At 42.2% G+C, this 24,679-nt stretch overlaps 3 protein-coding genes across 10 annotated transcripts; 1 reads left to right on the top strand and 2 right to left on the bottom strand.

Moving 5' to 3' along the window:
* Positions 1 to 140: 140 nt before the first annotated feature.
* Positions 141 to 2,264, bottom strand: rhoh (ras homolog family member H). The gene is made up of 2 exons (XM_037248979.1): positions 2,043 to 2,264; positions 141 to 1,519 (listed from the first exon to the last, which is right to left on the bottom strand). Exon 2 carries the CDS (start codon positions 1,301 to 1,303, stop codon positions 734 to 736), a length of 570 nt encoding a protein of 189 aa, XP_037104874.1. The 5' UTR covers positions 1,304 to 1,519; positions 2,043 to 2,264; the 3' UTR covers positions 141 to 733.
* Positions 2,265 to 3,600: 1,336 nt separating this feature from the next.
* Positions 3,601 to 11,449, bottom strand: n4bp2 (NEDD4 binding protein 2). 4 transcript variants are annotated; one of them, XM_037248166.1, is made up of 16 exons: positions 10,960 to 11,449; positions 9,815 to 10,742; positions 9,318 to 9,442; positions 9,149 to 9,237; positions 8,978 to 9,054; positions 8,719 to 8,859; positions 6,123 to 8,548; positions 5,951 to 6,036; positions 5,794 to 5,839; positions 5,597 to 5,706; positions 5,399 to 5,523; positions 5,172 to 5,298; positions 4,867 to 5,040; positions 4,572 to 4,740; positions 4,323 to 4,446; positions 3,601 to 4,251 (listed from the first exon to the last, which is right to left on the bottom strand). In XM_037248166.1, exons 1-16 carry the CDS (start codon positions 11,192 to 11,194, stop codon positions 4,206 to 4,208), a joined length of 5,028 nt encoding a protein of 1,675 aa, XP_037104061.1. In that variant the 5' UTR covers positions 11,195 to 11,449; the 3' UTR covers positions 3,601 to 4,205. The 4 variants fall into 4 exon arrangements, with proteins under 4 accessions (XP_037104061.1, XP_037104144.1, XP_037103983.1 ...); XM_037248249.1 differs by having other exon boundaries at positions 5,597 to 5,700; XM_037248088.1 differs by having other exon boundaries at positions 5,597 to 5,839.
* pds5a (PDS5 cohesin associated factor A) lies at positions 11,064 to 24,406 on the top strand. Of its 5 annotated transcripts, none has more exons than XM_037248552.1 (33): positions 11,064 to 11,202; positions 12,886 to 13,038; positions 15,040 to 15,243; positions 15,345 to 15,431; positions 15,507 to 15,604; positions 15,901 to 16,027; positions 16,139 to 16,219; positions 16,316 to 16,456; positions 16,581 to 16,696; positions 16,803 to 16,897; positions 17,000 to 17,145; positions 17,270 to 17,421; positions 17,592 to 17,705; positions 17,902 to 17,983; positions 18,067 to 18,115; positions 18,207 to 18,346; positions 18,675 to 18,790; positions 19,188 to 19,293; positions 19,381 to 19,541; positions 19,622 to 19,745; positions 19,838 to 19,996; positions 20,122 to 20,190; positions 20,303 to 20,439; positions 20,798 to 20,921; positions 21,297 to 21,501; positions 21,578 to 21,692; positions 21,774 to 21,906; positions 21,999 to 22,118; positions 22,323 to 22,385; positions 22,538 to 22,683; positions 23,123 to 23,195; positions 23,298 to 23,551; positions 23,667 to 24,402. In XM_037248552.1, the coding sequence occupies exons 1-33, from the start codon at positions 11,200 to 11,202 to the stop codon at positions 23,668 to 23,670; spliced, it is 3,897 nt and encodes a 1,298-aa protein (XP_037104447.1). In that variant the 5' UTR covers positions 11,064 to 11,199; the 3' UTR covers positions 23,671 to 24,402. The 5 variants fall into 5 exon arrangements, with proteins under 5 accessions (XP_037104447.1, XP_037104355.1, XP_037104485.1 ...); XM_037248460.1 differs by having other exon boundaries at positions 23,123 to 23,210; XM_037248590.1 differs by lacking the exon at positions 11,064 to 11,202 and adding an exon at positions 11,897 to 12,004 and having other exon boundaries at positions 23,123 to 23,210; positions 23,667 to 24,406.
* The last annotated feature ends 273 nt before the right edge of the window (positions 24,407 to 24,679 follow it).

Raw genomic sequence — 24,679 nt, 5'->3', positions numbered from 1 at the left:
GTGTGTGTGTGCGCGTGTGTGTGTGTGTGTGTGTGTGTGTGTGTGTGTGTGTGTGTGTGTGTGTGTGTGTGTGTGTGTGTGTGTGTGTGTGTGCGTGTGTGTGTGTGTGTGTGTGCATGTACTTGTGAGACTGGAGGATAAGACATTGCGGTGACAGTGTGTCTGAGCAGAATGCCAGTAACAAGAAGAGACCACGGCAGACTCTGTTATCGTTTTAATAACTGAAAAAATGAGTTTAATGCATTTAAATAACTTCAAGGCACATTTAAATGTACATTGCTGACAATATACTTAAACTTTAAGATTGACAATAATGCTCCCTTTTTTCTAGATTTCTGACGGATGAAGATTGTCTATTGTGTTTTGTATTTTTAGTGGCGCAATATCAAACCTATTACATGAGTGGGGCAAAATGAACGCACCAATCTACGATCAGTGACAGTCTAAAGATATCTTAAATGTATCTATCATAACACAAACTCAATTCTGTGTTAACTCCTAGCCCATCAGAAAAAAAGGAATATTCCTTCAAATAAAATTCAAACCTTTTGAATTAAATATATATTTTTTAAAAAAGCGTGACATACCAGTGCTTTGCATATACTGATAATGTAATGATAAAAAAAATTCAAGATGTAACAAAACTGAAATGGTCTTGGTATGAACTCGTTAGAAGGCTAATTATCATCTGTGCTTGAAGTTTTGAAAATTTTAAAGCGTCCACTATAAAAGGTCAAAAGACTTTGCATTGGTTCAGGCTGAACATGCGTCGCCTGGCCTGCCTCCTGTTGCGGGTGACGGCGGTCCGTACGGCGCACTCGAAAACCTGTTGGACCCCTCGCTTGGTCAAGGCCGAACACTCCAAGTAGCCTTTGGCGTGCACCTCCTGAGCCACACGCCTCCCCTCTGCCGCAGAGATGCAGTTGCCCCGATGCGTACCCGACTCCCGCAGGTCCGTCTGGGTGCCCACCATCAGCACCGGCACCGTGGGTAAGTTCTCCCGAACCTCGGGCATCCACTTACTCTGCACGTTTGCCAGAGAGTTGCGGTTGGCCACAGAGTAGCACACGAGCACCACGTCGGCCTGTTGGTAGGATCGAGGTCGGATCTGCCTGAAGTTGTCGTGGCCCGCCGTGTCCCACAGGCCCAGACTGATGAAAACACCGTCCATGCAGATCTCCGCTCCGGTGTTGTTGAACACTGTGGGCTTGTAGACGTCAAGGAAGGTTGCTGAAGTGAAGCTGACCAGGAGGGCCGTCTTTCCCACCGCGCAGTCGCCGACCAAGACACATTTGACAGACATTTCTGCAGCTGGCTCAGATCATGTGAACAGTTCTGTTCTGTGGAAGGACGACGCCTCAAGGTTGTCAAAGGCACGTATGTACGTCCATCGTTTTTAAATGTACTGCATGTTTTCTCCTTTAGGAAATTCCCCAGGTGTCTCTTTTGTTCTTATAACGTGAACCTTGTTGGCTCTGTGGTTTGTCAACAGGTGGAAAAAGGCCAGCTGAAAGGTGTTCTGAGGAAGACATGAAGAGGAAACTGTCTGTAAATCATACGTGTTGCCCAGTGTCAAAGGTAATGTTCAAAAGTCATCAGAGTATAAAGTTGTAATGTTCTTAAAAATAAAAGTAAAGACTTAAATCTAGATATTACAATCATGAAAGTGTACAAGCGTGAGGGCTGTTAAGCAGCTAACACTTTTGGTAAGTTGACGATGAAGTCACCTTTGTTGTGACCTTCAGTGTATGATATGCTAGCTCTTTTTCTTGCTGTATTACGATTTGCAATCCTTAGTATAATCATATATTTTATTTTTATTCTAAATCCGCCATTGAATTTAACATATGAGAAGGAACTAGTATAAACGTAATAGTTTCTTTGCCAGATCAAACTTTTAATGTAGTTGTGATTATTTGCACAGGGGTAATGAATTTAAAACTCACTTCGTTTCTGAGCTGACTGAATTACGTATCACAGTTTGTTTTACCCCAAAAAATTAAAAATGTAAAGGAATATATATATGTATTTTAAAAACATACCTTTCTCCGTCGTTTTTAAGTCTTGCCAGTTGCTGGCAGTCTTTTTTGCTGATAGCCGGATGTCTCTCATTGACGACTCTGAAAAGTTTGCTGTTTACTTATACCAATTTATTTACTTACTAACTGATTCCCCCGTCAGGAAGACCGCGCTTAAAAAGTATGCCTTTCTGTCGACGCTATATTTTAATACTTGTCAGGTGACAGTAAAGCCACTGAAAAAAAGAAGGCAAGAGCAGCACATCCGCTTTTTGGTGAGAGGAGGGTCACACATCCCCCTCACAGCAGTGGCATTTCGCATGTTCATATTTCAGCGTTTCAATTTTTTGTCTCAAATTTGAGAAAACAGTGCAACAGCAATTAATACCAAAAAACAAAACAATATCAAAGACTCAGGAATTATAATAAATAATTAAATAAATAGTAGTCATAATAATAATAATAATAATAATAATAATAATATATTGGTTATGTGGTGAGCATTAGTAAAGGCCAATCAGGACAACAATACATTAATCATAATACTAAAGCTTGTTTTTTTACACCTATTTATATTTATATATATTCATATATTTTATATATTATAACTGGCTTCGTGCACTTATATCTGACACAAAATGTGCTTGCAATGCTCTTTGTCTGATTCTAATTTTCTGCTCATTCGTGTCAACACGGAACATTGCATGTGGACCGGTAAACCTGGGAAAAATCATTTCAATAACAGTTATTTTCTTTCAATTATATAGTCTATAAGTCTATAAGTCTACACAACCCATTTTAATGCCAGGTTTTTGTCAGATAAGAAATTAGGTCAAAGTAATTTCTCACACACACATAAATAGGATTTTAGCATCATCTCTGTCAGTACTGTGTGACGCAAATAAAGTAGAAATGTTCCCAAACAGGTTCTGAATATGACAAAAGTATCTTCAGCGTCAGATGTTAGGTATGAATCTGATCGCAGCCACACCTATTGCACTATACTATTGCCCTTGAATATGTATATGGATAATTGATTTTTTTATTAAAGTAACCCAGACTGATGGTAGCATTTAACTTTGGTCATTGCCAAATACTTGCTAATGATACATAAATAATTAGTTTTAAAATCAAACTCAGATCTAAGCCCCATTTTTCAAAATCTTTTTTTTTTTTTTTTATTTGGCCCACATACAAGTGACCCACATACAGGTAGTGTTGAAACATTTACTTGATAGACGGCAGAGAAGAAGAGGCGTTTTGGGTATATTTGTGACAGCAAGTAGAAAAAAACATGATATAATAATGCAATATTTTCTATTTTCCAATTAATTTTGACAGTTCCTTTTCAGGTTTTGTTTCTAAAAATGCACATAAACTTAAAGGTCATGAAAATTCATCTAGATTTAGCAATCTATGACGCATCAATCTTAATTATTCAAAAGTATATGCAATGGCCCACCCGGTATTTACTTTGTATCACATTTATACCTAATGTTGCAGTACTGTATCTGTCCAGCAGGGAACTCTGTTCACCCTGCACAGACTGTGAGCCAACAAGACATGAACTGAAGCAGTAAAATTAAACATTCAAAACCATTTTATTTCTTGATACAACCATTCGGTTTCAACATCATATAAATTGTATACAAAAAATACAACCTTCTCTTTACAACGTTTACAATATATTGTAAAATAACTATTGTTTCAAGTATTTGGCCTTTTTTCACCTTAATCACAAAGCATCAGTAAAACACATGCAATTTACAGAATGTATAATGCAAAGTGTTCATATAATCAAAAAATAAAATAAAAAAATAGAAACAACCCTGAAGCTAAATGTTTCAGTTTGCATTCTTTTATCATTTGCTTTGATTTTTGATTTTCAATATCTTAAAAGACAAAATGTAAAGCCAGCACAGTGGCACACAATAAAAAAAGAATCAAAATATTTTAAAAATTCATCTATACTTGGTTTCTTATTGTAAAAAATAATGACACGGCAAACCTCTTAGTCCGACCTACAGAAACATCACTCTTATGAATAATTACATTTTAAGCTGGTTTAAAGACAGAAGGACGTAAGACACAAGAAAGAGGTACCATACTAATCTGAGATATATGTCAAATGTAAATTAGCGTTGCTTCTCGTAGCAACTTTCACACTAATGCTCTCCAGTTTCCTTTCTATTTCAAAGAGACCACGACGAGACCGGGCTTTGGTTCTGTAAACCTGCAAGATAAGGAATATGAGGAAACCAGCGAGACTATGAGACAAATGTGTGTTTGTGTGCGCGCTTGTACCTGTAGTGTGTGTTGGTGAGGTAGTTTATAACGGCTGGGCGAATGCGGGCCACGCCCCCTTGGCTGTGGTTACCTCTTCCTGTGATGACAGAGAGCTGCGGTCGACACAGACCTTGTTCGCAGTCTGCACAAAAGCGGTTCAAAGAATACATTTAAAAAGAAAGCAATCGCAACTAAACAGATATTGTAATAATTCAACCTCATCCTTTCTTTCAACTCTACTGCATGTTCTGACTCCATTCCATGTACCTGCTGTTTTATCATGGAGGATTCGGCGCAGATGCTCCAGGGCCTCGTCCACGTGCAGCCCATGGAGGTCCAGGATGTTCTTAGGAAGAAGCGAGGAGTTGACCCTCTCAAAGATCTGAACGGCTGCACGGTGATTGGCCTCACGCATCCGGTGACCGTGTAAGTGTCCCTATTGGACAAAAGTGACACACGTGACATTTTCTCAGAGCGGCAACATGCATTTTCATTACATTCATTACATTACGCAAGTAAAGATGTAGAATGGTGGAAGATCAGACGGTAATTTTTTTTTTACCTGCTGTGCATAAAAGGAAGCCACTTCTCTGTGTCCTTGCTTGTAAGCTGCTGCAGCTTTGGAAAAACTTTCCAGCTGCCGACTTCTTTGCAGACTGGCTTCGGCCCTGAAGTCCTTGTACTCAGGATCGTCAATGTTCTGATACTTCTGAGCAACGTCAGAGTCTGGAAGTTTCTGTTGCAAAATGAAGGAACATTAATAGAGTCAGAAGAAAAATTTTCTATTCTGTTCCAGCATGACAGATGCCCCAATATTTTGTTCATATGGAGAATCTCTTTGGTTGTGTTTGTAAACAACAGGTCTACCTTTTCCCTCTCTTTGCTGGGAGCTCTTTGGTGTCCAGAACGAGGCAATTCTGGAGCGACGACTGTCTTTACAGGCCCCTGGTCTAGTAAAGAGTTCAGAAAAAGCTCCGTCTGGCTGAGACAGTAGCTGCAGATATGATAAACATGGAAATTAATCAGTCATGTTGGAGAATAGAAATGGGAGTGACAGAGAAAATGGATAACTCAAAACAAAATTTGAGTCTTACTTATGATCCCTGAAAATATCCTGGAGAAAATGTCTGTCAATGGAGGGGAAGCGAGCGTAGAGCTGATCTTCTTTTAGCATGGAGGCCCCATCACGCTTGTTGAGTTCTGCTCGATTTTGTCTTGACTGAAGCAAACGGAACGAGAGGTTCATTACAAAGGAAGATTATTAAGAAGTTTAAAGTGACACGGTGCATTACCATCGTCATGTTCTCCTGCATAGCCAGCTCCTCTTTTATTATGTCCCGCAGAGAAACACATGGCTGGGAGAAATTCCAGTGGTCCATCACTGGCATCCCTGCTTCTTTGCCAGGACACATATTTTGCAGAATGAAGTCAGACAGATGGGTACCATAGAATATGCACCCCCCCACCTCAATGATGTGTTTTAACTTACGGTCCAGAAGCAATTGGTTGGAAAGAGTTGCTTGTCTCTTCCGTTCCTATGAAACAACAGGATTAACTTGCATAGATCCACTCAGATCAAGACACAAATAAGGTTGGACAGCTACCGCTTCCAAATGGTTAGTGTCAAGGATTTATTTTTTTCTCACCTGGATCGAATCTTTCCACTTCTGGTGGAGCAGTTTAGCCAGGTTCATATCCATCTGCACTGCGTAGTCTTCAGAAGAGCATGTACCTAAATATTGTAAGCACATGCTTATCTTAAATCAGGAAAGACTGTGAAGTTTGATTGATTAGCATGAAATGTGTATAACTTGTTACCTGGTTCAATTCCAACAGGTCCAAAGAGTTCAGTTAGTTGCAGTGCCAGCTCAGTGGGGAGTTTCAGCTCCACACTGTTGATGTTCAGGACTGGGCAGTCTCTATTTCCAACGGTCCTCTCATCATCCTTCTTCTGTCTTTCTTCTCTCTCCAACTCTTCCAGCTCAGCCTGCAGAAGCCGGTGGATCTCTTCCAGGCTGGCAATGTCATCTGGAGTTGCAAAACTTGACTCCTCGAATATTGCTTGGTGTTGGATTTCACCGTGCTTTTCCATAGTAGGCAGGCTAGGACTAGTTGTTACTGTGTGCAGATGTGTCTCCAGTTGAGTCTTTTTTTTGACTGGAGAAGCTGTGCCAGCAAATCCTGAGAAGTCCGTATCGGAGGTCCCAGCAATTTCGGGAACTTCCTCATATGCAGATTGTTGAAGCACATTGGCCACAGCGGTTGACTTTGCATAAGTAAATTCATCTCCCAACTTGGTTTCTAACGATGTAACTATTAACGGGATGCTCTGTTCAACTTTACCAGCTTCCTCCTCAAGAACATCCTCATCTTTGAAGAGCCTTTCTCCAGAATCTAGTAACAGGTTGGTTGTCCATTCCAAGTCTTGGTGGCATTTGTCATACAAGTCCTCCAATGTATCCAAACTAACGAGTTTAAAATGACGACTGAGGATGGTCAGGCTCTCGAGACGGCTTTGAGTTGCCACAAATTCTTTCTCCTCCACCTGTGTGCCCTTCTCGTGCACCATGCGGTACGGTACTGTATTTTGGGTGGACGGGTGAACTGCAACAGCAGCAGAAACTGCCGATGAAATCTCTGGCACGAATCGCGAGGAGACGCCACATAGAACTGTGATGTCACTGAAGGCAGCGGCGACATGATCTGCTCGGCTGTCTTGATGATTTAAACGCCAAAGAAGGGCAAAGTCCTGAGGTTCAGTCTGGGTGGGACAACCTCTTTCCAAAGAGAGAGGCGAGTCAGATTGCGGAAGGACCTCTTCTTCTTCGAGCTTGATGCACGAGTCTAGTTTAGGACTGAGGCTGGTCTCAAAGTCGGGATGTGTGGTGATATCAACCATTTGTGATGTGGTGTCAGGATCATCAAGTGTTTTGAAAGGATGAGCTGGACAGTTTTGAGTGAAAGTGAGGGCTAGTTTGCACTGCTTCCCTGATCTGCGACCGTGACGCTGCTTTCCACATCGTTGCGGTTCCAAAGGGGCAGTGCCATCACTAGAATGTTCACTTTGAGGCTGCACTGTCACCTCACTGTCCGTCTGCTCTTTGCGTTGGTTTGTGTCCATCTCGGTACCGATGGCAGACGCAAACGCTCTGCCATACTCGTGCTCCGTGGCACAGCCCTCTTTCGGCTCTGGAGGTTCAGATGCGGTGACGCCCGACCAGGTATTTGCAGCGGCGTCTGATTCTGTTTCGCAACCGATGTCTGAGACTGCGGTTCTACTCGTTTCATTTTCACTCTTTAGAATCTCACCATTATCCTTGTGGGATTCTGCAGCTTTCCAGTCTAAGACGCAATCTGGTAAATCAACTCTGCCAATCTTATCTGGATTCATATTTTGTTCTTTTTCCCCACCCTCAGAGCTATCCCTAAGGGATTCTTGAATTTTGTCATCTGTCTCCAAATTCTGCTCAAGGCAAGGAGAAACGGGAGACGGCGATGAAGAAGAAACAGACTCGCAAAAACCTCCCAAATTTTGAATGATATCAAACATTTTCTGCATTTCAGGATTTGGAAACTGCACTTTGCTTGTGTCACTGCTGACTTCCTTAGACACCTCTCTGTCTTCACTTCCATCGCAGTCTTTGTGGCTTTTGTTTCCCCTTGCTTGTCGTTGATCAAGTGGCCCTTCAGAAGGCCAGTCACCTACAAAATGCAACATCTTGGACATCTCTTTCTCTTCTCCACCTGCCACCGATACCTCTTCTTTATTCATCTGTTCTTTTCCCATTGCCAAGCCATCTGGGTGGTCAAGTTCTTTCACCAGATCTGCAGATTCAAAGTTCCTAGTTGTTCTTTTTCTTGGCAGCCTTTGTTTAATAGACTGAGAGAAGGCTACCGGGGGTTCACTATTGCGGTGGTCTTCGTTCATCACTGATTCCACAATACAATCGGGTATCCCCTGTTCTGCACCAGGCTGATTTCGGGCATCCAGCTCAAAATCCAGAACCCCCAAGTCCAAGTCAACATCTTTGTGTGAACTTTCTGAGGCACTTCCAACTGGCTGGAAATCAAGTGATTCTGTTGATTGGTGGTTGTCACCTTCCAACTTGTGGAACTCACTGGGGTGATCAATAGATGACACGTCAGGAAGGGAGGAAAAGAGATGAGGCTGGGAATTCTTACGTCGGTCCATCAGTCCAGGTTCACTGACAAGGTCGGGGCATTTTGCTTCAGGAGTCACACACCTGAGGGACGGAAGAAAAGTATGATATATGCAGTAACAAACTCGCTAAATTAATGAAAATAGACAATATTGTAACAAACTAAAACAATAAGTTAAAAGCCAATCTATTTGATGAGAATCTGCCACAAACTATGCAAAAGACCAATCCTGTCGTTTGTGATTGCCACTTACTGTACATTTCTGTTCTCCAGGTGAAGGCGCATTTTACACTCCGGCATTGTTGCACCCATGATGGACTTGACTGTTACAAAGCGCTCGTAGTCATTTAGCATGCGCCGAATCCGTTCAGCAGACACACCGTGTGTGCTGCGTCTGCACAGGGTCACGGACAAAAAGACACAAAACAAACAAGATTGCATTTCTGTCTTGATGGGTGACGATTTGAGCAACATTGAAAGACATGGTTATGAAATTGCCAGATCTTGCTCACCTCTCTAGCTCCCTGGGCTTGTTCTTCCACCAAGTGTCTGTCTCACGAAACAGCACTTTGTAATGATATTTCAAAGCCTAACAAGGAAAACCACAGCGGCATTATGTTTTAACGGAAATCAAGAACGGGGAGTGGTCGTTTAAAGAAAGGCATTAAATGCAGATGGCTTACCTGGGCCACGTAGGGTTTCATCTCCCAGCCCTGCATGTTTGTATTGTCAATTATGATGGGGCTAGCACCTCTCTCAAAAGCTTCTTTGGCTATTGGGTGAAGGTGAAATAACAGATCAAATAGTTGTGTCTCATTTAAAACTACCAACTGTACATGTATGTTTATTTACCTCGCTTGTGGTTCCACTCATGAGCTTCCCCCAGAGAAGCAGGATCATAGTGATAGCGTCCTTGAAAAGTAAAGTAGTCATCGGTGCTGAGTGCAACTCCACCTGGGTTATTTTCGACAAGAGCTCTGCAGAGATGAATATAGACAATCTATAGACAACAGCTTCTCTCCATGATCTGCAATTTAATTTATGGGACCATCACCATCAAGTGCTTTACTGCGGTCTCTTTGACATATTCTGAACAAAAATGAGGAATTTCAAAGTGAATTCACCTTTTCATACCTAAATTTCATCTGGCCGCAAAACTGATGCTATCCATTAGCGACTTAGCCCATCTATGGCAATTTTGTTTTGTTTCGTATCATTAATCAAAACAGACTCATCTAAAAAGCAAATCTATGTGGTTGATTTGTATACACATGTAATTCTCTTTGTTCACGGCTTTGTTTTACTGTAAACTGAGTGGCATTAAACAGTTCAAAGCCTTTTTTTCATACCGGGCCAAAGTGGATTTTCCAGACCCGGATGCGCCACGTAGCAACACAAGCACCTTCCCTTCCAAATGAAGCCTGCTTGACGGAGAAGGTGCAATTCTGGATGGATTATGTGCAGCTGCTGCCATAGCCCAGGATTTGGGAATCGTAGCAGAGGGTCGAAGAGGTGCTTGACTAGCCTGGCCTCCCCAGGGAGAAGGACGTCCAATTGAATGGTGTGAAGGTGCAATAGGGGTGATAAAACACGGTCCTTGATTTCCATGTAAACGGGGAGAGAAAGTAGGAGCATGAATGTTCCACGATGCTGTGGTAGCTCCTGCATCTGCATTTTCGGAGGGTTGTAAAAGCATTTGGGATGACTCGTTCTTTTTGTACAACTGAAAAGCAGAGGGACGCCCTGACGCTACAAGATCCAACTGAGATTTTGGCCTGTCTGCAGATTCTTCTGCCACTAGGTGTTTAAAATCCACAAGTGACTTCTGACCGTCGCCGCTGCCACGTTCACAAGTGTTGAGTCCATCAAATGGAGACGGAGCTCCAGAAAGCACTAAGCCACCTTCAAGATGCCCACTCTGAGGCTCCTGGTTGAACTGAAGCTCAGGGAAGACCTGCTCTGGAAACTGTGATGGCGGTAATGATGAAAGTGTCATGTCAGCAGACAAACACTGGTTATTTGTATGATCTTCCTGTTGCGCCGCCAGGTTTTGAAGCTCCTGATCAACTTGAAGGTCCAACTCTTCTGTCAGAAGACTGGTAGTCGGAGATGGAGAGGTGAGTTGCTCTGACGCTGCCGAAGAGCCTGGTTGAGAAACATGACGAGGACTAAGCAAGGCTGCGGCAGTGCTCTCAAAGCCACACATTGGAGAGTCAACGGCGCCGGCGAGTTCAGCAGCAATTGACAGTTCCAACAGGGAATCCATGGCATTTTCAACTGCAACACAGAAATGAAAGTTTGTTAATTGTGATTATGTGATTATTTCAATCGTATAGTTATTAAACGTTTGACAGTGAGAATGACTTTAAAAAGAGAAAGAAATGAAAATGATTGCTCATCTATTACAATTGGAGAGCACAAACAGACACTTGGTCAGTTTGTTTTTATTAGTTTCATGCACTTTTAATGAACTCCCAGCAATTACGCATTGTACCTTTAAAATCAGCCTCAGACAGCACGATGTGTATAACTTCAGGGTCCAAGTGGGAGAATATCTCTTGCATCTTCAGGGTGATTTTCTGCCTGTCGGAGCCTTCTTTGCCATGTGAAAAGTTGGACGCCAATGTGAGATCGTAACCCTGAGGTGGTCCAAGGCCGAAGTCTTCCAGGGGAGGAGGACCGCCGCGGACTCTGGTCGGGCTCTGTTCGTTTTTCTTTCTTCGAGGCATGATGGATGGTACGTTCGGGGTAAATCCTTCACTAGTTCAGTTAGCAGAGCTACTCGGAGCTAACAGGGTGGCAACAAACATTGGATTTGAGCAAACATTCGTGGCAGGAACGAACACCATTATTCTTCCGTATAATAAAGCGTGAAGTTGAACTCTTCAAGGTTGTAACAATCAGATCAAGTAGTGAGAACTACAAAAGGTGACTATAAACAACACTGCACTGTGCTCTCCGGTCAATAATGGCCGACATCGGAAATCATAACATTGCTAACAAAATAAAAGCTAACATTATGACGCAAATTTCAAAATAAAAGATTTACCCGGCGTGCAAAAAAACTGTACGTACTGTAATATTTTTACCCAGCAAGAAATAATTATAAAATACACCATGTGGCTTTAAAGGCAGACATTTAAACAATTATTGTACTTGAAAGCTGTGACGGCGATGCCTTATAATATAATAATCCCAAAATTCTGAATTTTGTATGAAATGAGATAGAAAACCTTGAGTTTGAAACTTGTGCTCTAGTCCAAATTGTTTATAACTGTGAATGTGAGAGGGAAGACAATCCATTGTTATAACGTCCCCAATAATTGTAATTTGCACTGTACGTACATTGAATCCTGTACATGCGTCCCTGTATTCTGTGTTCCACCAGGTATTTAAAATTGTAGTATTCACTCGAGACAAAGGGGGGCGCTCTTCGCTCAGCCGTCCCACAGATAGCACAGACTAAACGGACGAGCTTTGTGCGGAAAACTAGACCCAACCTGTGTCAGACTAATGAATTAAATCGGCCCGCTCGAGAGGTAAATACAAACAAACGGTTGCTGTGCAATTCAGCTATGTTTATACTCGCGCTGTTTAGAAACATCCGCATGTAGCATTTTTTTTCGGATGCTTAGAATCGTCCGTGGACGCAAGTTGCTGGTGTGGAGAGGAGAGCTCAGGGCAACGGTAGCAGCCCTTCGCATGTTAACTAGAGGCAGATGCGTTGAAGTACAAAAAGACAACCGCAAGTAAATCAGCTCTATTTTAAACTTATTAAAGTTATTGCATTTGTTGGAAACCTTGGGATCTACCCTCAGGTGTGGGTGTTTTATGCTTAGGTTAAAGCATAATTGACTTCCTCGTTGGTTGTCTGAGGAGGGAGATGTGATGGGTACCTGAAATAGTTTGCGGCCTAACACTAGCAACTAGCTAGCTAATGGGCTAAAACGCACGGTATGTAGCAGCTACTAGCTGGTAGCTGCTCACCGCGCTTCCCGCTAAATGCCAGTGCTGTTTTGCTTCATAACTCTCTTGCTAGCTAATTTGAAACCCCGTGTGACAGTTGTGAGACACGGGCAATTTAATGTGTTTCTCTCGAAGACGCAGTCTGTCGGGATGGGATTCGTAATTTAAATGCGCTGCTCCGATTAGCTAGACGTTGCTTTTAGTTGTATTTACGGAAACCTGGGACGAAGCTACAGCTGGCGTTAGCTTGTAAGCTAATAATATGCAAATGACTGCTTGAATGTTGGCTTGGTAAATTAAAACTATTCGTCATCCTCTAGTAGTAAATAGTTCCACACCATACTAGCAGTGTGTGATGGGAATTGAACGATTAGAGAGTGAAGTAGTGCTCAAAACGAGTATTTTGTAAGTGTTGTAGCATGGCGCTGTTGAACTTTTGTTTTCCGACCCATAGAGGCCAGTAGAAGACCGCTTAGTTCCGACGTCTACCAGCATGGAGTTCCCGCAACAGCAGAAAACGGCGGGCGACGGCAAGATCTGCTATCCTCCCGGAGTCAAAGAGATTACGGACAAAATCAGCAACGATGAGGTGGTCAAACGATTAAAGGTACGCACATTGATTTTCTTACTTTGACTTGCATCGTGTCAAAATTTACTTCTAATTTTACAAACCGATAGACGTGTGGGAAACCTGTTTTTCCCTATCAATTTCGCCGACCCAAAACTTCTGCAATCGTGTTATAAGTCATTAAATGATCAGCTAAAATAAGATCCAGCTCAACCACTACCCCAATGAGAATGATGGGTGGACTGACTAAACTGCAGCGCTTTTAATAATAAAAAAAATCACATTTCACAATTATGACAATAAAAGTCAATGCCGCAGGTAGTTTTCAAGATTTGTTGTCCCACATTGTTACCTCTCACATGTGCCATATCAATATCTTGATTAATAGAAAGTCTGTTACCACTGTTTGCCCTGTGCATAAAGTTGAGCAAGTTGTTTATTCCATCCTGTCAAATGCTGGTCCACTCTACTTCAGTGGCATTACACATTTGCTGGATATCACAAGGTACCCGAACACTGTGTCTTGTATGTCAATCCAGAACATCCTTAACATGCTCAATGGGTGACATGATCACTGCTGACACTGCTGTTTTCAGCCTCAAGTAATGGTGTTGAAGCATGGGGCTGTTTATTATCATGCTGCAATTTGAGATGATGGTTGTGGGTGAATGGCGCAGTGGATCAAGCCTACGTGAAGGAGATGTGTTGCATTGCGTGAGGAAAATGGTGGTCACACCCCTGAATCTCCATTTCAGTAAAACTGCACAATTCAGAGTGGCCTTTTTGTGAGCAGCCTAAGGCACACCTGTGCATTAGTCATGCTGTTCACTCAGGCTCTTAATACCCTCCACCCAAGAGTTCTACCTCTTAGATAGATGGATTATTTCAGCAAAGGAGACATTTTCACCAACACAGATTACAATGCACAATATTTGAGAGGAATATGTGTAAGGTGTATCAGGTATCCCACACGGCTGTTATATAATGAGAGTTTTGATCGGGGAGTTAGGATGTCGATTTAGACACCGATAGAGATTGTATGATTTCAATACTGATCACGGGGATTACCTGCACATTTTTCCGTTTTAGAGCTGCCCACTCAAAATTATTTTAACAATTGATTAATTGGTCATTTATTTGATTCGAATAATTGATGGACAGGTTACAACTAAAAACGTGCAATACATGCACTCTATATCTGAGTGAGAGCTGTACAATTTGTATAATACATTCCTCCACAGCCTGCATAATTCCTCCGTGTTGGCAGCAAGCAGCTTGCGTCTGCTTCTGCTGAAAGGCGCACAAGTGGTGCTGTGCACTCTGCTTGCCCATCCCCCCACACTCCTTCAAATCCCTTGAGTGTCTGCCTCGTTCACACTCTCACATTTCAGTACTATAAGTCATTATTTTGTATCGATAGCTGTGGTGCATTGTCTTTTGTCTACATGTCAAGTCATTTCATTTTATGTTCATCCTGAATGTTTTTCACATTGTTTTGTAGGGATTTGGGAAGCACGGTCGAGCCGATACCAATAAATTGCTGGGAAGCCGATGATTCATTTATTTTTAACTCTGAGTTAACTGTAGTTTTTGCACATGTGGAGGAAAGAAACACTTAAATCAGGGGTCTCTAAGTTCGGTCCTTGTGATCCTGTAGTCAGCCTGTTGTTGTTTTTTTGTAATGTCATTCTTTTGCACATGTTGCACACACTCTGTGGTCTGCAGACCCGGGTCAATCAGAGGAGCCCAGAGTTGAAAGCAAACATGATGAAGCGGCATTTAGATGTTATGCTGCACATATTTTGAACTAGCTCCAGAGAAAAGTGAAGTCTGTCAGTGAAGGGTGAATGTGAGCTCAGTGCATGTTTCCGGCAGGTCGTATTAAGTAGGAAGGATGGCTTGATATGACACAGAGAGGCCCCACACAATCTACACGATTTGATGATAATTGTGATGATTCGTTTGAGAAGATTCCATCCATTCGGTTTAAACACTCAAACGTTTCGCCTCACATTTTGTTACTATTGCGATGCTACACAGATGGTGGTGAAGACCTATATGGACATGGATCAAGATTCTGAAGAGGAGAAGCAGCAGTATCTTGGCCTTGCACTGCACCTTGCCTCAGAGTTCTTCCTCAGGAACCCCAATAAAGATGTGCGGCTGCTCGTTGCCTGCTGTCTGGCTGACATCTTTCGGATCTATGCCCCCGAGGCACCCTACACCTCGCATGACAAACTCAAGGCAAGGAGCCTCCGTTTAACAGCGGTTCTAACATTGCACAGGACGACAATAGTCTTTAGAAAGATTTTGGCTTACCAAGCGGTTTGCGCTTCTGTCTGCAGGACATCTTCCTCTTCATCACAAGACAGCTGAAGGGACTGGAAGACACCAAGAGCCCTCAGTTTAACAGATACTTTTATCTTCTGGAGGTGATCTCTTATTGAAAATAGGCCCAGATTAATGTGTCATGAGGGTGTTTATTGATTTCTTCTCTTTTCTTGTAGAATTTGGCCTGGGTTAAATCATACAACATTTGCTTTGAACTTGAGGACTGTAATGAGATCTTCACCCAACTTTTCAAAACACTCTTCTCTGTGATCAAGTAAGACCTGTTTTTTCTGAATATTCATATTTTGAGTTCTTAATTCTGTGATTCAATGACTTAAAGGTCATTTAACCCGTTTAATGTTATTTTAAAAGAGCTAAGGAAAAAACATTAGTTGCTTACAGTAATTTGAAAATTTTGTGTGTAGTATTTAAGTCAAAAGCCCATGGTGGTAAAAAAATCATGGTAGGGCATTCACAAACTTGCCAATATTATTCAGAAACATTATTTATTATTGACCATTTATTTGTGCTCCACATAACCATGCCCACCCCCTTCTTGTATTTCTGCAGTAACAGCCACAATCAGAAAGTTCAGTTGCACATGATGGACTTGATGTGTTCCATCATCATGGAGGGAGATGGAGTCACACAGGAGCTTTTGGATAGCATCCTCATTAACCTCATCCCTGCACACAAGGTGAAATTCTATTTCAATCACATTCAAGTAATTTTGGAATGGATCCTTTTAAATGGAAGTAAAAGGCAATGTTGTGTAATTTTCATCAATATGTAACTTTTCTTTGTGCAGAATCTGAACAAACAAGCATATGATCTTGCAAAGACTATCCTGAAGAGAACTGTCCAGACCATAGAAACGTGCATTGCAAATGTATGTAGCAGCATGTACACTAGACTTAATGTCTGGTATTTTGACAATATTTTTGAATATGTTGAAATAAATGTCTTATCTTGTATTTGTTTAAAGTTCTTTAATCAGGTTTTAGTGATGGGAAAGTCCTCTGTCAGTGATCTGTCAGAGCATGTCTTTGACCTCATCCAAGAGCTCTTTGCCATCGATCCTTTGCTGCTTACTTCTGTTATGCCACAGCTGGAGTTCAAACTCAAGGTTAATGACGCATACACACGATATTTGACCTTTTTGTCTTCTAATGTGCTACTTTGTACGCATACCGTACAGATAAAGTATCAGGAAATCTAATCCGACATCTTTTTGTTTTTGTTATTTGCAGAGCAATGACGGAGAAGAGCGTTTGGCTGTTGTACGCTTGCTAGCTAAGTTGTTTGGGGCCAAAGACTCTGAGCTGGCCTCGCATAACCGACCTCTGTGGCAGTGCTTCTTAGGACGGTGAGTTGCAGGCACGGGGTCATACCACTCAACTGTTTCTAGTAGAAAGTGAACATTAGACGTGACTTAATGAATTGGAAGCATCATACTTGTGGTGTCGTTTCAGGTTCAATGACATCCATGTTCCGGTGAGGTTAGAGTGTGTCAAGTTTGCCAGCCATTGTCTCATGAACCACCCCGACCTGGCCAGAGACCTTACAGGTGTGCACATGCTTTCAGGCCGTCTTTACATCCCACAGTGGATAACTTTGGTTTTCTCCCCCTAATTCAATCTACTTCTACCCACTAACTCCCCACTTAAAGAGTTTTTGAAAGTGCGTTCCCATGACCCGGAGGAAGCCATTCGTCACGATGTCATTGTCACCATCATCAATGCTGGGAAGAAGGATCTGAATTTGGTCAATGACCAATTATTGGGCTTCGTAAGAGAAAGGACGCTAGACAAGAGGGTGAGATAAATGCAGCAGTGTACCATAATGTCACAAGGCAAGGTCACAATATTCCCAAGCGTGTGCATGAACATGAAATGGAGTACGCTGAGCATGTTTGTCATGAATATTTTGCTCCTGACAGTGGCGAGTGCGCAAGGAGGCGATGATGGGCCTGGCTCAGCTTTATAAAAAGTACTGTTTGCACCACGAGGCGGGCAAGGAGTCTGCCCTGATGATCAGCTGGATTAAAGACAAGCTGCTGCACATCTACTACCAGAACAGCATTGATGACAAGTAAGAAAATCGATTTTTCATCTAAATGAAATAAAAAATGTTGTCAATGAACTGTAATGCAGGATGACTTGATAGTCAAGAAGATAAGATTTCTTTAAAAATGCACATGTTTAATCACAAAATGTAACAAGGTCTCACCAGTTCATCCGCTCTCGATGCCTCTTCTGCAGGTTATTAGTCGAAAAGATCTTTGCACAGTTCATGGTCCCCCACAGCCTTGAGACCGAAGAGAAGATGAAGTGTCTCTATTACCTGTATGCCTGCCTGGACACCAACGCTGTCAAGTCAGTAATTCTTGGTCGATAAAAGTCAAATTGTCACCCTCATAAATTTTCGAGGCGTGAAGATACTCCATAATGCAAGTGGTTTTGTTCATACATATTGTACAAGATAACATCCTGAAATGTAAATGACTTAGCAAAGCAAAGGCTGTGGTTTTCCACCGTTGTGGCTCACTTGTTCCTTGTGTATTCCTCCTAGGGCTTTGAATGAGATGTGGAAATGTCAGAATATGCTGAGAGGCCTGGTTAAAGAGCTGCTTGACCTTCACAAACTGCCCGTGGTGCGTTGTCTCAAAGGGTCTTTGTCTTGTTTTTAATACAGATGGAGGTCTAACATGTAACCCAATTTCCCTCTCTCCTTCAGTCTGAGGCCAATAACGCTGCCATGTTTGGGAAGCTGATGAATATTGCAAGTTAGTATAGCCCATCTGCTCAACTGTTGTTTTTGTCATAGTCAGTAATTGCAAAATAAATCAACACTATTTTTGTTTTGTGCTTTTTCAGAGAACCTGCCAGATGCGGGGAAAGCTCAAGATTTCATGAAAAGGTTCAACCAGGTTCTTGGTGAGGATGAGAAGCTTAGAGCCCAACTGGAGATTCTCATCAGTCCGACATGCTCTTGCAAACAAGCGGAGCTCTGTGTGGTGAGAGCATTTGAAATGCTGCATCTTGCACAAATGATTCCTTGCTATTTTGCAAGTATTCGTAAGGCATGCTGATTTAATCAGAGCATAAGTGCAACAAGTGTCAATTGCAAAAACTACAAAACATTGTAACATCTAACCCACACACAAGCTACATTTTCCCCATTCTCACCACATTTACGAAATTCACTGGTATGCATACAAAACTGTCATACAATCAGTCAATGTTGTCACAGATGTATTGATGCATATCTTGGCCTTAATCTAGAAGCTGGCAATTTGGCAACTGTGTACCAATAAATACCAATACTGCATGTTGTTTTTACAGCGGGAGATCACTCGAAAGTTAACGTTTCCCAAACAACCGACCAACCCTTTCTTGGAGATGGTTAAGTTCCTGCTTGAACGCATCGCCCCAGTCCACATCGACTCTGAAGCCATCAGGTGTGAAACGTTTATTAAAATATACACACACGTATTGAAAGAAAATATATGCCTGGGATGTACAAATTGAAGGACACTGTAAAGAGGAGCACATTTGTTGAACCTCTGACACTTGGGTTCAAAAGATTCATGCTCATGTTTACCATTGTGTAACACCACCAACTGGCTTTTCTCATTCAGTGAGACACCGTGTGGTTGTCATGTGTAACTGCAGTATCAGCTATGTTTGAAGGTTAATCCTTTAAAGCTGCCTTGCAAAAAAGACATACCAATAGGCCAGATGACACTGGCTTAATCATTTATTCTTTTTTTATTACCTCATGATTATGTTGTAGGTAGAAGAATGAAACATAGACGCATTTCAACTTTTTGATAACCAAGCCTGTTTATATTTTAGTGCTTTGGTAAAATTGCTCAACAAGTCCATTGAAGGCACAGCAGATGACGATGAAGAGGGCGTCACCCCTGATACAGCCATCCGCTCAGGCTTGGAGCTACTCAAGGTACATGATACCAGAATCTCCAAAACAATTCCAATTCTTTGATAGACCCAGTTTTGCGTAACCATTCTTATGTATACTTTTTTTTAGGTTCTGTCGTTCACCCACCCCACAGCATTCCACTCATCAGAGACCTATGAGTCTCTTCTCCAGTGTCTGAAAATGGAGGATGACAAGGTGGCAGAGGCAGCGATCCAGATATTCAGAAACACCGGACAGAAAATTGAGGCAGAGCTACCACAGATAAGATCGTACGTGTTACTTGACACAGCGAACACATAGCGCTGGTGAATTGCATCCTTACTTATAAAAGATCCTATGCATCCATCAGGACTCTAATTCCCATTCTACATCAGAAAGCAAAGAGGGGGACACCTCACCAGGCCAAGCAGGCTGTGCACTGCATACACGCCATCTTCAACAACAAAGAAGTGCAGTTGGCTCAAATATTTGAGGTAGAGCACTCAAAACAAACCCTCCATGTTTGAGATGCATTGTTGGGAAAAAGAAAATCTTGATGCACTGTGTGTGTCCTCCGTACCTACAGCCTCTGTCACGGAGTCTAAATGCAGACGTTCCTGAGCAGCTCATCACGCCGCTTGTGTCACTGGGCCACATCTCCATGTTGGCACCAGATCAGTTTGCCTCACCAATGAAGTCCATAGTGGCTAACTTTATCGTCAAAGACCTGCTCATGAATGACAGGGTGTGTGCAAATGTGCTCTCGTTTTATAAGGATTGATTAGAAATAATGAATTTAAAGAGGTGGTAGGTAATATTATGTTTGGTGGGGAAAACGTTGGGTTTATATTGGTGCATCTGTGTCTCTAGTCGGTGGGAAACAAGAATGGTAAGCTGTGGACCACTGATGAAGAAGTTTCACCTGAAGTACTGGCTAAGGTGGGAGACCAAAACTGTGTTAACTATTTTGTCCGTGCAATTAAAGAGTCACATTTAAGCAGTGCATGCACTGCACTACTCACCTAATTATTTCTGTTGATCTGCTCTTCAGGTCCAGGCCATCAAGCTGCTGGTGCGTTGGTTGCTTGGAATGAAGAACAACCAGTCCAAGTCAGCAAACTCTACGTTACGCTTGCTGTCAGCCATGCTGGTTAGCGAGGGAGACCTCACAGAGCAAAAAAAGATCAGGTAACTTTGTAGAAAAGGACCGTGTCAGGGACTTGTGGCCAAATTTTATTGGGAGACTACTGCAGTCTGCTGTTTTCTTCTTCTCCTTTTGCAGTAGTCCCCAACCTTTTTTCCGCCAGAGACTGGCTCATGGTAGTGTGTATTTTTCGTGGACCGGCAACTATTTGTAGGCGCTGTGCCGACTTATATTTTCATCTCTTAAAATATATTAAAAAATAATAAAATTCTCTCACTCTTTCTGACCCGGTACCAAATGGCCCGCAGGCCAGTGTTTGGGGACCACTGCTTAAATGTGCAGTATGTTCTGGGTAATTCTTTTAACAGGTTGTTTTGTCTTACTATTTGTTTCTCCCAACAGTAAATCAGACATGTCTCGTCTAAGGCTGGCCGCAGGGGGCGCCATTATGAAGCTGGCCCAGGAGCCCTGTTATCATGAAATCATCACACCCGAACAGTTCCAGTTGTGCGGCCTTGTCATCAATGTCAGTCTGTCCTTCAACTGCCTTTTTGTAAACTTATTAGTAAGATGCTTTGCTAAGTCAAAACATGTTTTGGTGGGAACACCATTTAGGAGGTATTTTCTGTATTTTCCAGCAAGGTAGAATTGAACTGCATCACAATTAACAAACATTGTTTGTTTAATTATTAAACGAGGTATTAACAAACGAGGTATTAACAAACTGTCAGAGGTATTGACAGTGTCAATCAAAATACAGCCTTATTTGCAACATTGTTTTTTTATACAGCTCTTGCATTGAATTTTGCAAGGGTACCTATTGAAGTGGCCAATGAGTGCACGGTTACAAGGTGTCAGTTCTTTGAGGTGAATGAGTTGATCTGTTTCCTTCTGCGTGCAGGACGAGTGCTACCAGGTGCGTCAGATCTTTGCTCAGAAGTTGCACTTGGCTCTCGCCAAACTCTCCCTGCCACTGGAGTACCTGGCCGTCTTCGCCCTCTGTGCCAAGGACCCGGTGAAGGAGCGCCGCGCCCACGCCCGACAGTGCCTACTCAAGAACATCTCAGTGCGCCGAGAGTACATCAAGCAGAACTCACTCACTCAGGGTAAATATGGTCGCATGTTGATACCATGGTCTGAGAGATCCATGTGATCAATGATTTTATCTTCTTCTTTTCACAGAAAAAATGGTCTCCTTCCTTCCAGAATATGTTGTTCCTTTCATGATCCACCTACTGGCTCATGATCCAGACTTCACGAAACCGCAGGAATATGAACAGCTCAAAGACATTAAAGAGTGTGTGGCGGTTGATTTATGTTTGTGTAATTTGCTAACAAGCGATTGCTACTCAGCCATGTTTTTGTTTGTTTTGCTTAGGTGTCTGTGGTTCATGCTAGAGGTGCTGATGACCAAGAATGAGAATAACAGTCACGCCTTCCTGAGAAAAATGGTGGAAAACATCAAACGGACCAAAGACGCACAATGTCCTGAAGACATGAAAGCCAATGAGGTACATGTAGCAACAAAAGGGAATTAACCACATAGTTATTTCAGAAAAGTTGTATTGTGATGTTTCCTCATGGTGTGTTGTTGCATTTTCAGAAGCTGTATATTGTCTGTGACGTCGCTCTCTTCGTCATTGCTAACAAGAGCACCGCATGTCACCTAGACTGTCCAAGTGACCCCAACATATGCCCCACATTCTTCCTAGCGCTAGACAAGGTAATCAAACACACATCATTTCTTCACCTTAGAATATCATAGTTGATTTTTGCTGTGAAAACGCACTGCACATACATTTCATTGTGTTGTAATTCACAACAACCATATACATTGTCGCCTTTTACTCTCGACTCTAGGCCGTTCCAAAATAGACCCTTGATCCTCATTTTATTCTGTTTTCTTTCCTCTCTCTGTTTTCATCAGGACTTCAAAAATGACAAAGACTATTTGTCAGGAGAAATGCGACAAATGTTGCTCACAGGAAAGGTAACGATTGCACAACATTGCATCAGTTACGTAAGATTGTTTGAAATTGATGTCCACTGCTACAATGTTGTCACTTATGATTTTTAACAAGTTTAATCTTTGTAGCAGTGTTAACAATAGCCCGGCTTTGTCTGTTTGTCCTTGTTCTGCAGCCTAAACAAGCGCCAGTGTTGGTGACTGTCAACAAGACGTTGACTGTACCGGGCAGGAAAATTTTTAAAGCGCAGCCAGTGTCGGATACAAGTAATACCAGCACCAACTCCTCGCCGCTAAGCTCCTCCACTGTCAACAAGAACAGGTACACACTCCAAACTATGTGTTCCCTTGCTATTTTGCGGTTCCCACCACATCACAGTTAAAGTATTTACCTTGCCCACATTGTTTCTCAAAAACCTGGCATTTGATCAGTGGTGTGTACATTTTTTTTTTTTATCCATCGTATCTAAGACAGACACTACAATGAATACAGTATACCCCCCCATACATTTATGTGTTGAAATACAGTAAAAATATTAACATTTTAAGTTTATTAAATAAGTTTATTAAATTTGTGTGTTTAAAGCGTGTAGTAGGGGTTAAACGACAAGGGGGGGAAATAGGAAATGTTTTGTTGTAGATTTTCACTTACTGTGTAGTGGGTTGGTCTGGAATGTACCCCCATGATGAACCCTGTACTCCAGACTGCACCCACACAAGCAGTGAAAGTGACGTGCCCTTGTGTGGTTTTAAACTTGCAGTAAAAGCATCGCAGCCACAGAATCCCCCGAGAGTCAAACGCAAGAAAATATTGAGAACCCTATCATCAAGAAGGAAGACAATAAGAAGGTATGCTCTGATAGTGGGATTGGTTGTCAACAAGTACAACTTGCATTGTATATTCATCCAGCGTTCATCTTGCTTCCACTGTCAAAGGTCGAGGGTAGTAAGAATACGACGGCAGATGCTGACACGGAAGCGCTGCCCGCGAAACGGCGTGGCCGACCACCCAAAACTGGCATGGCTGCTTCTCCTACGGCGACAAGCAAAGAGACGGCATCGCCTGGCGGCGGGGCCGCAAGAGGCAAGAAGAGAGGAGCAGAGCCCAACTCTAACCCATCAGCAGAGTCCATCAAGATGTCAAAGCAGCAGAATGACGACGGAACAAATCGACAGATGGACCTGCAAAGGTAACCGTCCAACAGAGACGAGCTAACGTGTGTTTCTGTGCAAATGTCAACAGAACTGACTTTTACAATATGTTTAATATGCTTGCTTAATATGCTTACGCTTGTTTTGTTCAAGGTAAAGAGTGGAGCCACAACTGTGGTTAAAGGGCCCGATTCCTTCAAAGCTTCCCATGCCATCGTACATCCTCTTGCTGACATCCTCTTGGACATTTATGGACCTTTTCTTAAATCTGTTTCACAGATCTACATTTTACCCACACATGGACTATCATGACATCCTAGAAGGTTCTGAACACTCTGTAGTTATCATTTGAAGCTCATTGTATGTAGGTCTTAAACTTATATTTTCCCCCCTTTGTTTGTTTTGTCATGCTGCGCTTCTTTTGTGGACACATTTTTCAGAAAAAAAAATCTGACATTTTACAGAAATTTTAATCTGGTATGAGTATTGCTTATTAAATTCCCTGGTAAAAAAAAAAAATCTTATGTGACTCTTCCTCAATATTCTATGTAAGTGGTACCACGACTTATGAGTGACTTTCGAGGTACGAGCTGTGGCTTGAGGGTGAAGATTTGATTTGAGCGCTAAATGGTAAGAGGAGCAGTCCCGTTTAAGTTAACTCAAACTAAACATGAAAGAACCAATAATAATAACCACATTCCTTTGAATGTCAGATAAGCTTGGATGTTCCATTGTTCAAAGGCACATCTATTTCTGATGTTCTAAATGCAATGACAATTATGTAGTCTGACCAGCTACGCCAAGCTCTGGAGTGCATAAATGGTACATACATCTACCATGAAAGTACTTTTAAGTTTTTGTCCTGTTTTACAATTAAATGTAGTTTGTACCTTTTTGTCAGTTATTTGTCCAGGCCCTTCTCCTGAGGAAGATTCACCACAGCCTGCATACTCTAACGCTCATGGTGCTTATTACAGCCCAGAATTTGATGGCAAATCTCTCACCTGTAAAAGTCAGACCTGAAATGTTGTCACACTTTTCTACACAGACATCCTGCAGTTATTTAGAAGCAGTGGCAAATCTAGCACCAGAAATGTAAAAAAACCTGCCAGGCTGCCTGCCGCAGTTTGGCTCACCACCCACCATGTTAATTCTTGTGGTTTCAT

Source organism: Syngnathus acus, chromosome 1 (genome assembly GCF_901709675.1).
Source record: "Syngnathus acus chromosome 1, fSynAcu1.2, whole genome shotgun sequence".
Lineage (NCBI taxonomy): Eukaryota > Metazoa > Chordata > Actinopteri > Syngnathiformes > Syngnathidae > Syngnathus > Syngnathus acus.
The sequence above is the reverse complement of the archived record's forward strand: the minus strand, read 5'-3'. Positions and strand labels throughout refer to the sequence as shown.